The sequence below is a fragment of the Neophocaena asiaeorientalis genome, unplaced genomic scaffold (genome assembly GCF_003031525.2).
Source record: "Neophocaena asiaeorientalis asiaeorientalis breed wild unplaced genomic scaffold, Neophocaena_asiaeorientalis_V1.1 scaffold474, whole genome shotgun sequence".
NCBI lineage: Eukaryota > Metazoa > Chordata > Mammalia > Artiodactyla > Phocoenidae > Neophocaena > Neophocaena asiaeorientalis.
Genome location: NW_020175391.1, coordinates 59,142 through 72,628, shown reverse-complemented (window position 1 = coordinate 72,628; position 13,487 = coordinate 59,142). Strand labels below are relative to the sequence as shown.

Sequence of the window (13,487 nt, the reverse complement as noted above, 5' to 3'; positions counted from 1 at the left end):
AGCGGGGGGGGGCCCCGTAACCAAAAAAAAAAAAAAAAAAAAAATTAAAAAACAAAAACAAAAAAAAGAAAGCAATCTCATTTGCTTTCTTAATAGTGTCTAAGAAAATTAAATATTTAGGAATAAGTCTAACCAGGGAGGTGGAAGATTTGTACACTGAAAAACACTGCTGAAAGAAATTAAAGAACACATAAATAATGGAAAGACAGACTGAGCTTCTTTTAATGGACAGGAAGACTTAACACTGTTAAAATGGCAATACCACCTGAAGAGATCTACAGGTTCAATACAATCCCTATCAAATTCTAACAGTCTTTTCCACAGAAGTGGAAAAGCTGATCCTCAAATTCATATGGAATTGCAAGGGACCCAGAACAGCCAAAATAACTTGAAAAAGAAGAATAAAGTTAGTGGACTCATACTTTCCCAACTTCAAAACTTACTACCAAGCTACAGTAAGTAAAACAGTATGGTACTGGCATAAGGACAAACATACAGATTAATGCAATAGAATAGAGAGCCCAGAAATAAACCCTCACAGATATGGTCAACTGACTTTTCAACAAGGCTGCCAACACCATTCAAGGGGGAAAGAACAGTATTTTTAACAAATGGTTCTGAGAAACTGCATATCCACATGCAAAAGAATGAAGCTGAACCTTTACCTTACATCATACACAAAAATTAAGTAAAAATGGATCAAAGAACCAAATTTAAGAACTAAAACTATAAAACTTAGAATAAAGCACTGGGGAAAATCTTTATGACATTAGATTTGGCAAAGATTTCATGGATATGACACCAAAAGTACAGGCAACAAGTAGATAAGTTGGACTTCATCAAAATTAAGAAATTTTGTACATCAAGAGTTATTATCAATAAAACGAAGAAATAACAGAATGAGAGAAAATATTTGCAAATCATATATCTGATAAGGGATTACTATCTAGAATATAGAAAGAGCTTCTAAAACTCAAAAACAACAACAGAAGCCAATTCAAAAATGGGCAAAGTACTTGAATAGACATTTCTCCAAAGAAGATATATAAATGGCCCATGAAAAGATGCTCAACATCATTAATCATTAGGGAAATGCAAATCAAAACCACAGTGAGATACCACTTCACACCTACTAGGATGGCTATAATTAAAAACAAAACAAAACAAAACAAAAATTAGAATATAAAAAGTGCTGATGAGGATGTGGAGAAACTGCAACCTTCACACTTGGCTGGTAAGAATGTAAAAGAGTGTAGCCTCTGTAGAAAAAGTTTGGTGGTTTCTCAAAACATTGAACTATCACATACCCAGTAATTCTACTCCAAGATATACATCCAAAAGAATGGAAAGCAGTGACTTGAACAGATAAATGTACAAAAATGTTCCCAGGAGCATTATCCACAATACCCAAAAGATGGAAACACCCAAGTGTACATCAACAGATGAAATGAACAAAATGTGGTATACGCATACAGTGGAATATTATTCAACCATAAAAAGGAATGAGATTTTGATGTATGCTACAAAATGAATGGATCTTGAAAACATGCTTAGTGAAATAAGCCAGACATAGAAGGAGAATATTATATGATTCCACTTATATGAGTTACTTAGTACAGGCAAATTCAGAGACAGAAAGTAGATGGAATGAGGGGAGGGAGGAAGAGGGGTGTTTGCAATGATATGAAAGCTTTGAGTGTAGAGAGAAGTGATGGTTATATAACACTGTGCCTGTATTTAATGTCACTGAATTGCACACTTATGATTAAGATAATAAATATGTATATTTTACCACAATAAAAAGTTAACTATATACCCCCCCAAAGTTAAAACATGTCCACACAAAAACTTGTCTATGAATGTTCATAGCAGCACTATTCATAATAGCCAAAAAGTGGAAATAACTTAATTCATCAACTGATGAATAAGTAATTAAAGTTGTATAACCATACAATGAAATATTATTTGGCAATAAAAAGGAGTCAAATTAAAACGGGAAATTCTTGGGACTTCCCTGGTGGTCCGGTGGTTAAGACTCTGCACTTCCATTGCAGGGGGCACAAGTTTGATCCTTGGTTGGGGAACTAAGATTCTGCATGCTATGCAGTGTGGCCAAAAAAAAAAAAAGGCGGGGGGGGGAAATTCTAATAAGATTGGTGGATTGTATCAATTTCAGTATCCTGGTTGTCATATTTTAAAATTTTGAGAAATGTTACCAGTGGGGGATTCTGGACAAAGCATATAAAGGGATCTTTCTGTATTATTTCTTGCAACTGCATGTGAATATACAAATGTCTCAATAAAAACTTCAGTTAAAAAAATTGTTCCAGGTCTTCCCTGGTGGCGCAGTGGTTGAGAGTCCACCTGCTGATGCAGGGGACACGGGTTCGTGCCCCGGTCCGGGAAGATCCCACATGCCGCGGAGCGGCTGGGCCTGTGAGCCATGGCCGCTGAGCCTGCGCATCTGGAGCCTGTGCTGCGCAACGGGAGAGGCCGTGGCAGTGAGAGGCCCGCGTACCGCCAAAAAAAAAAAAAAAAAAACAAAACTGTTCCAGAAGGTGACACTGGCTGTGATCTCAAAGTGCCCTGTGGAATATTCTCCTAAAATATTATGCCTTAGGCTTGATTATTCATATTAAATTTTTTGAACTTGCCCTTGAGAAAAAAAGGAATGAAGTGCTAATACATGCCACAACATGGATGAACCTTGAAAATATTATCCTCAGAAGTTAGTCACAAAAAACCATAAGTTGTATGATTTCATTTATATGGAATATCCAGAATAGGCAAATCTACAGAGATAGAACGTAGATTAGTGGTTGCCTGTAGCTGGGCAGGAGGGTTGGGGAAATGTGGGGAAAACTGCTAATGAGTATGGGGTTTATTTTGGGGATGATGAAAATGTTCTAAACTTAGTTTGTGATGATGGTTGCACAATTGTGTGAATATACTAAAATCCATTTAATTGTATACTTTAAATGGGTCATCTGTATGGGATGTGAATTATACATCAACATGGTTGTTAAAAAATTTCTTGTGAGCTTATGAGGTGGACAGAGGTAAGATGAAGCTCTGGAAAACTTTACGTACTGATTAATCATGTCTTTTGTGTCCCTCATTAGTACAGTTAAACAGTGAAGCATATATATCTTACGCAGCACCCTGACCTTCTATACTTCTCCCAACCTTAAGAGTAGGATAAAAATTATAAAATGTGGGGTTTTTAAATCATTCTGAGTCATCTTACCAGTGAGTAGCTCTATCCATGTTTGGACAGTTTCTGTGGGTTCAGTTGCTTTGATGTGTTTGAGAGTTTCATCCAGTAAAACATCACCCGTTGGGCTGTCTGACTTCAGTAGTACCTTTCAGAAAAGAAGAAACAAGAGACCCTGGTTGATATACTTCATTCAAATTAAAGTTATTCAATATGCTATACATATATTATTGGTTAAGTCATAGGAAATGCAAAGCAGCATAACATATTTTCTCTGTCCTCAGAAATTTAAAATCTAGTATGGGGTGATAATAGGGAGATAAAAAAACATTTGAAGTGGGCCCCAATGACAAACTGGATATAAATGATAATGGAGAAAAGATTCAATAACTCTTTGAGCCTGGAAAACCAACTTGTGAAACAATTAATAAAGATAGGAAAGTCAGGAAAAGTTGATGAAGTTTGGTTTTAACTGATATGGGATAGCCAAGTTGAAATGTCTGGACAATACTTAACTATGTTCCTGGGGGTGGAAAAAGAAGACAGGCCTAGAAATTTGGGAGTTAATATATCATGGGGGTGATAGATGAAGCTGTAAAAGTAAATGATATCTCCAAAAGTTATACAAAGTTATACAAACTGAGACTTAGATGTTAAGGAATGGAAAAGTAAAGGAAATAGGGTACAGCCAGAGAAGCCAGGGGATGTAATATAACAAAGGTCAAGAACAGATGGGACTTTCCTAGCGGTCCAGTGGTTAAGAATCTACCTTCCAATAAAGGGGATGCAGGTTTGATCCCCGGTCGTGGAACTAAGATCCCACATGCTGTGGGGCAATTAAGCCCGTGCACTGCAACTACTGAGCCCACATGCCACAACTAGAGAGAAGCCCATGCGCCACAACTAGAGAAGCCCGCATGCTGCAATGAGGATCCCGCATGCTGCAACTAAGACCCGACGCAGCCAAATAAAAATAAATAAATATTTTTTTAAAAGAACAGAAAGTTTCAAGTAAGAGGTAGTCAAAAGTGTTGAACACCACATATAGGTTAAAAGAGAAAAATAAATTGAAGCCTGAAAATTAGCTGGTGACACCTAAGAATGTAGTTTCAGTAAACTGCTGAGTATGACAGTGAAGTTGTGAGTGGAAAAAATGAGTAGTAAGAAAATGGAGAGAGCGGTATACCTCATAGGCTAGAGAGAACTTGCAAAATACTTGGAAGGAGGGAAACTGAATGGTTATCTGAGGATGACCAGAGTTAAGTAAAGACTGCACCTGACGCACATGTTTGCCTCTTCATATACAATACTCTATTTCATAATATTATAGGTACAGATATATAGAGAAAAATAATCAACACCATTCTAAATGTGATTTTTCTGCATAAAAATGGAAGACAAAATCATGAATTTCTTATAACTCTTTTGACCATGGATACTTGGATTTCTTTCCCTGCTACAGGATAATTAAACCTGCTAGACAATGGGACAACTGAATAAGTAATATTTATATTGTCTCACTACTCAAATCTTCCTATTCATCCAAAATGGACTGTTGATATCTGCCCTTTCATAAGAGGATGTTCGCAGAGGACGCTCTACCTTTCTGTCTAGTAGTCGCTTCTTACGCATGGTGGGGGGTTCTAGATAGATTCGACCTCGCATGGCCAGCTCTATCAGGATGCCGCCTCGCAGGCCAGATGATATGCAGTCATTCCAGAAAGATGTGTAACCCTAGGAAAGGGGAAAAGAGAAGAGAAAGAATGTTCTGAAAGGGATATGGACTTGCGGTAAGCACCCAAAGAATGGTCCACTTTGTTGTGTGATTCATTTCACTTCACATTACATGAACTCAAGGCAACGTATAAAATAAATGAAAAAAATCTCTTTAAGTCCCTTAATCTAACCCCCCTACCCCAAAGTATGACTTTCTGTCTAACTTCAAGGTCTTCGTGAATTCCTGTGGTTTGGCTGTTAGTTAACAATTGGCATGCCAAATTTTAATTTTTGAGAAGACTTTTGGTTTCTTTGAAATCTGTTTCCATGACACTCTAAATTTCAGAGTGGGATACAAATAGGTCAAGTAGAAAAATGTATAAATCATTTGAGCCTTTTACGCCTCCAAGACATGTATTATTTGCAAGCTATTTTGATGGGTGGTGTAGTCAGCTCTGCCACTGACTAGTTAAATGCCGTGGGTATGTTACTTAGCCTTTCTCAAGTGCAACGTCCTCATCTGTAAAATGGGGGCACTGATATCTATCTTCATAAGTTTATTGTGAGGAATAAGTGAGATATATACAAGAAACCATTTAGTATAGTACCTGGCATATCATAGGCACTTAAATGTTAGTTTCTCTTCCCTAGGAACTATAGGGAATACAAAGGTATATAGTTAATAGCCACTGTCTTAAGGAGCTGAAAATGTAGCTGGAAAGACCATGCAAACTCCAGGAAAATTTTCTGTGATAATATAAAATTTAAATAAAAGCTCAACCAAAAATGGAGTAGAAGAGACAGGCATAAATCACTATAGGAAATTTGGATTGTTTATTTATTTTTAATTAATCAATTTATTTATTTATTTATTGGTGGCATTGGGTCTTCGTTGCTGCACACAGGCTTTCTCTAGTTGCAGCAAGCGGGGGCTGCTCTTCGTTGTGGTGTGTGGGCTTGTCATTGCAGTGGCTTCTCTTGCTGTGAAGCATGGGCTCTAGGCACGTGGGCTTCAGTAGTTGCGGCACGCAGGCTCAGTAGTTGTGGCTTGTGGGCTCTAGAATGCAGACTCAGTAGTTGTGGCTTGCAGGCTCTAGAGTGCAGACTCAGTAGTTGTGGCGCACGGGTTTAGTTGCTCCAAAGCATGTGGAATCTTCCCTGACCAGGGCTCGAACCCGTGTCCCCTGCACTGGCAGGTGGATTCTTAACTGCTGCACCACCAGGGAAGTCCCGGAAGTTTGGTTTAGATGATAGTTTTTCAAATTATAAATCACTTTTGGGCTAGAGTAGTCAGAAACTCTTATGGGACTTGAGCTAGGGTTTGAAGAATAGGTTGAATTTAGCAGAGAAGGTGGATTTTCCAGATGAAGGAAGTCATCCAAATTTTACCTATTCTTCAAAAGGGCGTTCCAAGTAAAAGTGTCAAGGAAGCAGACCTCAAATATGTTTACAGATTTAACTCAAGAATTTAAAGAGAACTCATGAGATCAAGTTGGTTGGGCTAGGCTGTGGAAAGCCTTGATGCTCTGAACTTTTTATTGGAAGGCAATATTAAATTCTGAAGGTTCTGAACAAGGAGCTATGATTAACACAAGGAAGACCCATCAGTGTTATCAGAACTGTTTAACACTCTTTAGCTATCTTTGTGTGTAGCGTTCCCTCTCACTGGAGAGAAGGTGGGTGTGATGTTGGCAGATTCTAGCATGGCTTTAAAGCATCACCAAGACTAAGTCACTAGTAATAACAGTAATGTCTAATATTTATTGAACACTTATTATGTAGTAGATTTGTGCTAAGCTTTTGTGCATGCATTATATGATTACATCTTCACAACAATCTTATAAGGGAGGTATTACTATTATCCACATTTTAAAGATGAGGAAACTAAGGCTTATGGAGGTTATGTAATATGATAGAGGTCACAAAGCTAAGTGGTGGCAAAGAATTAAAAAACATCTTTTAAAAATTCCAGTTTTCCACTTTATTGATTTGGAAGTTGTACATTCACTTTTCTTTAGGAAGTTATTTTTGAAATTTTAACATGCATGATCATTTAAAATTCATACAAGATCGAATTTATTTTTAAAACAAATCAATATATTAATCACTCTCCTAGTTTGCCAATATTTTATCTTTTTTTTAACCTCACAAATTAGACATCATTATTAGCATCATCGTTATTTTATACAGGTAGCCCTTGTTTAGATTTACTCGGTTGCTTACCAAATTCTTTGCTGACCATTCCTTCGTGCATCTCAGACCTCCTTTCTGGTACCATTTTCCTTCCTCCTAAAGTAGAATTTCCTTAAATGAAAGTCTGTTGGAGGCAAACTCTGTTTTGTTTATATGAAATGTCTTTATTTTACCATTGTTTTTAAAATACTGCTTCTCTGGACATAAAATTCTAGGTTGATCGTTTTCTCTTTATCATATTGAAGATATTATGCCCTCCTAAATTCCACTGTTACAGTGAGAAATCTATCACTCTTATTGATTGTGGTAGGCGATTTGTCTTTTTTCTTTGGTCCTTTAAGGTCTTCTCTCTTGGTGTTTTGCAGTTTGACTACAACAAGACTGTGTGTGAACTTACGCATCCTATTTGGTAATATGCTTCCTGTGTCTGTACGTTCATTTTTTTTTTTTGCGGTACGCGGGGCTCTCACTGTTGTGGCCTCTCCCGTTGCGGAGCACAGGCTCCGGACGCGCAGGCCTAGTGGCCATGGCTCACGGGCCCAGGCGCTCCGCAGCATGTGGGATCCTCCCGGACCGGGGCACAAACCCGTGTCCCCTGCATCGGCAGGCGGACTCTCAACCACTGCGCCACCAGGGAAGCCCTGTACGTTCATTTTTTACTTCTCAAAAATTCTCAATTCTTATCTCTAAGAATTTTGGCTTTCCTTCATTTCCTTTTTTCTTTCTTTCAATCTTTCTTAGTCTAACCTCCATGTTTTTTAATCTCTCCTTTATATTTTCCATTTCCTTTGTCTCTAAATTGATTTCACAAGAGTTAGTTCATATCTGGCTTCCAATTTACTCTCTCCATTTATATTTAATATGTTAAACTATCCCTAAGATTTTGATTTCAACTATTTTTCATCTCTAAAAGTTTTATTTAGTTATTTTTCACATTTGCCTGGTCATTTGTGATCATTTCTTCTTGTTCATTTTGTGATTCTTATATTTCTTTAAAAATATCATAGATACTTCATATTGGTTGATCATTTTAATATCTAAGGTCCTTTATTATTTGTTATTTCTGCTGATTCTTTCTCACGTGTATTTTTCTTTGTATGTTTGATGATATTTGATTAAGAGGTCCATATTTAATTTTTTTTGAATCTACGAGATTCTGGAGGCCTAAATTGAGGATATTTTCCTCTAGAGAGGAAGATCTGCACTTGCTTCTGCTGAGAGTAAGGCATGGTGGACTGGGAGACTGCCACACAACAGGGACACATTTAAACCTAGCTTCTACATTTTATTTCAACCCAAAAGTTTATTCCTGACCACCTAATTGCTGAATCTCTGTACTGATCTGGTAATTTGCCCCAGAGCAATCTGGTTTTCATGTTTGTTTTTTGCTCAAGTCTAGGATTTTAATTTTGGTGTTTGTTTGGGGGCTCTGAAGATTTCCTTTCCATTCCAAAGGCCCAACAATACATTAAAAATTAAGTCTTACCACTACACTGCCAGAAGTAGAGGTCTTCTAATTCCATTTTCCCCACAGCCAGGATAATCTTTAAGCTCAAAGCTAATCATATAACTCCCTTCCCTTCTGCTTAAAAATCTTTCAAATGCTCCTCCCAGTCAAATCCAAATTTTTTAGTAATAGCTCTTAAATCAGGAGGCTGCTTACTAGTCTCTCTCTGGCTTCTTTCCCCTAGAACACTATGCCCCAGCTTTCTGGAACCATTTTAAGTACTCTTAATGCATCATTTTTGCCTACTGGCCTTTGCACACACAGTTCTCTCTGTCTAGAAGAACCAATATTCTTCTTTACTCAACTCCTCCTTGTTCTTAAGGATTGAGTACAAGGGTCACATCTTCCATGTCACCTTCTCCAACATTAACTTTCCCTCCACTCCATCCTTTGGGTTAGATTCCTCACCTGGGTGTATGTGTGTGTGTCTACTTCTCCCCTATCATTTATTATATCACACTGCAACCAACTGCTTGTCCTCAGTAGACTATAACTTCCTTAGGGAGAGAGTATATGACTGATATACAGTATTTCTCAATAAATGTTTTTTGAAAGCATAAATTTATGATTGAGAGTAAATATGTTAACCTGGCAAAAGGTCAGCTTGAATCATAAGCATCCCTAGACATATCCAAATTTCCTGAGGGCCTGATCTTAGACTAAAACCTGGGATTAATTCTCTCCACTGCCTGCCTCGTGGCTACTTCAGGAGTAATACTTGTAACTCCTCTTTAAGGAGGGAGTAAGCCTTTTATTTCCCAATTAATACTTGGTTTATACAAGTTAGCTGCCTCATTAAGGTTAAACTATAACTTTACTTTATAATATATAATATACTTAGGCATAACTTTTATATAATCCTGATGACTTTATGAATCTCAACAGGTGTGCAAACATTTCAGCCAGTATTAAAGCAATTAGAGGAAAGTTTTTCTTGTTTTTTCATTTCTGCCTGACCATATAACTTCTGTTTCAGTAACAATGATGTCAGGTTGTCAACAGAACCATAAATGAGAATCCCTGAGCCCGCGTGCCACAACTACTGAAGCCCACACGCCTAGAGCTTGTGCTCTGCAACAAGAGAAGCCACCACAATGAGAAGCCGGCGCACTGCTAGGAAGAGTAGCCCCCACCTGCTGCAACTAGAGAAAGCCCGTGCACAGCAATGAAGACCCAAGGTAGCCAAAAATGAATTAAAAAAAAAAAAAAAGAAGCAATGGAGACCAGGATGTATAAACTGTATGCTTTTCAATAACACCCTTTCCCATAATAGTATCTCATATTATATAAAACTCTTCAAATGTTTTTTAACTTTCTTTTTCTTGAATCATATGCCATAATAGAAAAAAGTATAAAAATACACATGAAGAGTTTTAAAAATGATTATAACTGTAAGTCCATTTTGCTCTAAATATATGGAGCTGTCCTGGTAAATTCTCAAACCATCTATAATAAAGATGCTGTGTTAAAGGGCCACTGCTTTAGTATGCAGGATGATCTAGCACATGTATACTGAAATTCACCATTCAGACATTAGATTTAATTACCAAAGGCTATATACATGAGGGAAAAGAGAAAAAGAAAAATTTTAGGATCTACTAAAAATACCAAAATTGCACACTACTTCATGACCAACAGAGACTATTGGAGAATTGGCAGAATGAGATCTTTGGATAGTAGATTTTTTTGTCTTGATTATAAACGTAATAGATGATTGTCAAAAAAAAAAAGAAAAGATCATATTTTAGAAATGTATATTTAGAAAGTAAAAGTCTCCTATAATCTTATCACCTCCACATAACAGTTTAGTGGATATCTTCTAGATTTTACATATAGTCTATTATATATTTGTTAATATTACATACAGAAATAAGATCATATTGAGTGGCAACTTTTCCACTTAGTCATTATTTTGGATATCTTTCCACAACACTAAACACAGAGCTACGTCAATCATTGTTATGACTGCACAGTATTGCATTTTAATTTTTATTTTTTTTAACTTAAAAAATTTTTTTTGCGGTACGCGGGCCTCTCACTGTTGTGGCCTCTCCCACTGTGGAGCACAGGCTCCGGACACGCAGGCTCAGCGGCCATGGCTCACGGGCCCAGCCACTCCGCGGCATGTGGTATCTTCGCGGACCAGGGCATGAACCTGTGTCCCCTGCATTGGCAGGCGGACTCTCTACCACTGCACCACCAGGGAAGCCCAGTACTGCATTTTAGATGCACTATAGCTTTTTGTTTTTGTTTTTATTAGTAAATTTATTTATTTATTTTTGGCTGCGTTGGGTCTTTGTTGCTGCCTCTGGGCTTTCTCTAGTTGCGGTGAGCGGGGGCTACTCTTCGTTGCGGTGCGTGGGCTTCTCACTGTGGTGGCTTCTCCTGTTGCGGAGCACGGGCTCAAGGCGCACGGACTTCAGCAGTTGGGGCTCGCAGGCTCTAGAGCGCAGGCTCAGCAGTTGTGGCGCACGGGCTTAGTTGCTCCATGGTATGTGGGATCTTCCTGGACCATGGCTCAAACCTGTGTCCCCTTCATTGGCAGGCAGATTCTCAAAAACTGCTCCACGAGGGAAGCCCCTAAATGCACTATAGTTTATCTACCCAAGTCCTTACTGATGTATGTATCGGTTGTTTACAATTTTTTGCCATTATAAAAAAAATGCTATAAAGAAATTCATTTGTATGTATATTTCTGTTGAATAAATTCCTAGAAGAAATTTTTGAGTCAAGGATTACATATAGAAATTTTTGATAATGCTATTTTATTCTTGTAAAAGGTTGGACAATAAGATTTCAATAAATTCAGACAGTCAACACTTTGCACTGAATTTCTGCCTAGTGAAGTATTCAAACCTCTTTATAGACACACCTTAAAACAACAATGAAGGTTAAAGATCTTAAAATTGCCTGCTTGGGGTAAAAAGAGGAAAGAAAGCAAAGAAACTTAAAGCATCATTAAAAGGAGATTTTAAAAATATAGTTCGAAAATCCTTATGATAAATTTGAATGAAAAACAGGCAAATACATAATTGTATATTCAGGATTATCACAATTATGTAAAATAATGTCTACAAACCAACCAAAAAAGTGGTTTTCTAATTTTTCCAAATTATCTACACTGAAAAAAAAATCTTTCTCCCCGACCAAATCTGAAGATTCAACATAAAAATTGCTTCACTTTCCATGAGAGAAAGAATTTTACTGTGTCTTCTTGAAGCCTTTTCTATATGCCCAGTTCCAAAGCCCAATGTCTGCATGATGATCTCCAGTGTTATCAAAACTTATACAAGAAAAAAAAAAGTTTTACAAGCAAAACGAATTTTATTTCATTTTTTTCCTCTAAAAAATTCCTTTAAGAAGAGTTAATTTACTATTTTCCTTTGAAGTGCTCTATAAAAAGAGTGGCTTCCAGGATTTGATCTAAATTCCTCTTTTATAAATTAATGTGATTCATTCTAACTCCAATTAATATTTCTATGTCCACAGAGCCAAAAGAGACATTTTATTTATTTATTTTTATTGGAGTATAGTTGCTTCACAATATTGTATTAGCTTATACTGTTCAGCAAAGTGACTCAGCTATACGTATACATATATCCCCTCTTTTTTTTTTGGATTTCCTTCTCATTTAGGTCACCACAGAGCACTGAGTAGAGTTCCCTGTGCTACACTATATGTCAATCCCAATCTCCCAATTCATCCCCCCACCTTCCACCTTGGTATCCGTACATTTGTTCTCTAGGTCTGTGTCTCTATTTCTGCTTTGTAAATAAGATCATCTATACCACCTTTTAAAGATTCCAAATACATGCATTAATATATAATATTTGTTTTTCTCTTTCTGACTTACTTCACTGTGTATGACAGTCACTAGGTCCATCCATGTCAAAAGAGACATTTTAGAAAAGAGATTAAGCATTAATAAAAGCTCACTCTGCTTAATCATAATGGAGAATAAGGAACTGTGACCTGGATGTTATTCTGGTTTAACAGATGATTTCAGCATGATTGGGAAGAATGGATTATAAACCTAGACAAATGGATACAATTTCTCACGCCGCAAAAGCCAGGAATCCTAATCACTAGGCCATCAGGGAACTCTCCCTGCACCCTTTTTAAAATAAAAACCACTATCAAAAGTTCAGAAAATAAAAACAACATGGAAATGCCTTGTCAGTGAAAAAATACAAAATAAAGGAAAGCAACTGGTAATCTTTGAATATTCCTACATAAGCTTTAAATCTCATTTTGGCCAGTAAAACTGTCCTCAATTTTTTATTCTAAAAAATGTTTAAATGATTGTTAGCACCAAAAACAGTAACAGTAACTTACATGCCTTTCTTTTCCCACAATCTGTTACTTATGAGAAAATGGAATTTTCATTGCTACACACCATCCAAAGAAAGTTGAAAAGGGGGAGTAAAAAATCTGAAAATGTGTCTAAGGTGCTAAATCTACTTCCCTACAACTCCTCAAATGATTTAAAATAGATTTAGAAACACATAAAGGCATTTATGGTATGTTCAAACCTCAGAAGAGCCAAGCTAGGTAAATGCAGATATATCTTTTGTCTTCAAATAGATCTTTTCTCCCTGATTAAAAAGTAATATACATATATTTTAGAAAATATGGAAAGAAAAAAAGAATCATAAAAAATAAAATAAAAATTGCTCATAATTCTATCATCCTATTATCATTTTGGTATATGTAAAACCAGATTTTTCTTTATATATGCAATACACATATCTTCTCTCATACCCACCAATTTTCCCATCTGCTTCTCCCCCCACCCTAGTTGTGGGGCTTCCCTTCATAGAACAGCTTTGTGTAAATTATGGAACAGAACATATACAT

General features: G+C 36.8%; 1 protein-coding gene across 3 annotated transcripts in view; it reads right to left on the bottom strand.

Annotated features, from left to right (window-relative positions):
* Window positions 1–13,487, bottom strand: part of GOLPH3L (golgi phosphoprotein 3 like) — a 37,609-nt gene that overhangs the window by 8,840 nt on the left and 15,282 nt on the right. For 2 of the 3 annotated variants that reach the window (XM_024765817.1, XM_024765818.1), the window contains exons 3-4: window positions 4,817–4,948; window positions 3,248–3,362 (exon numbers count right to left, since the gene is read on the bottom strand). In XM_024765817.1, the coding sequence (XP_024621585.1) occupies window positions 3,248–3,362; window positions 4,817–4,948 (247 nt within the window). The remainder of the gene's footprint in view (window positions 1–3,247; window positions 3,363–4,816; window positions 4,949–13,487) is intronic. The other variant, XM_024765820.1, reaches the window with a different exon arrangement.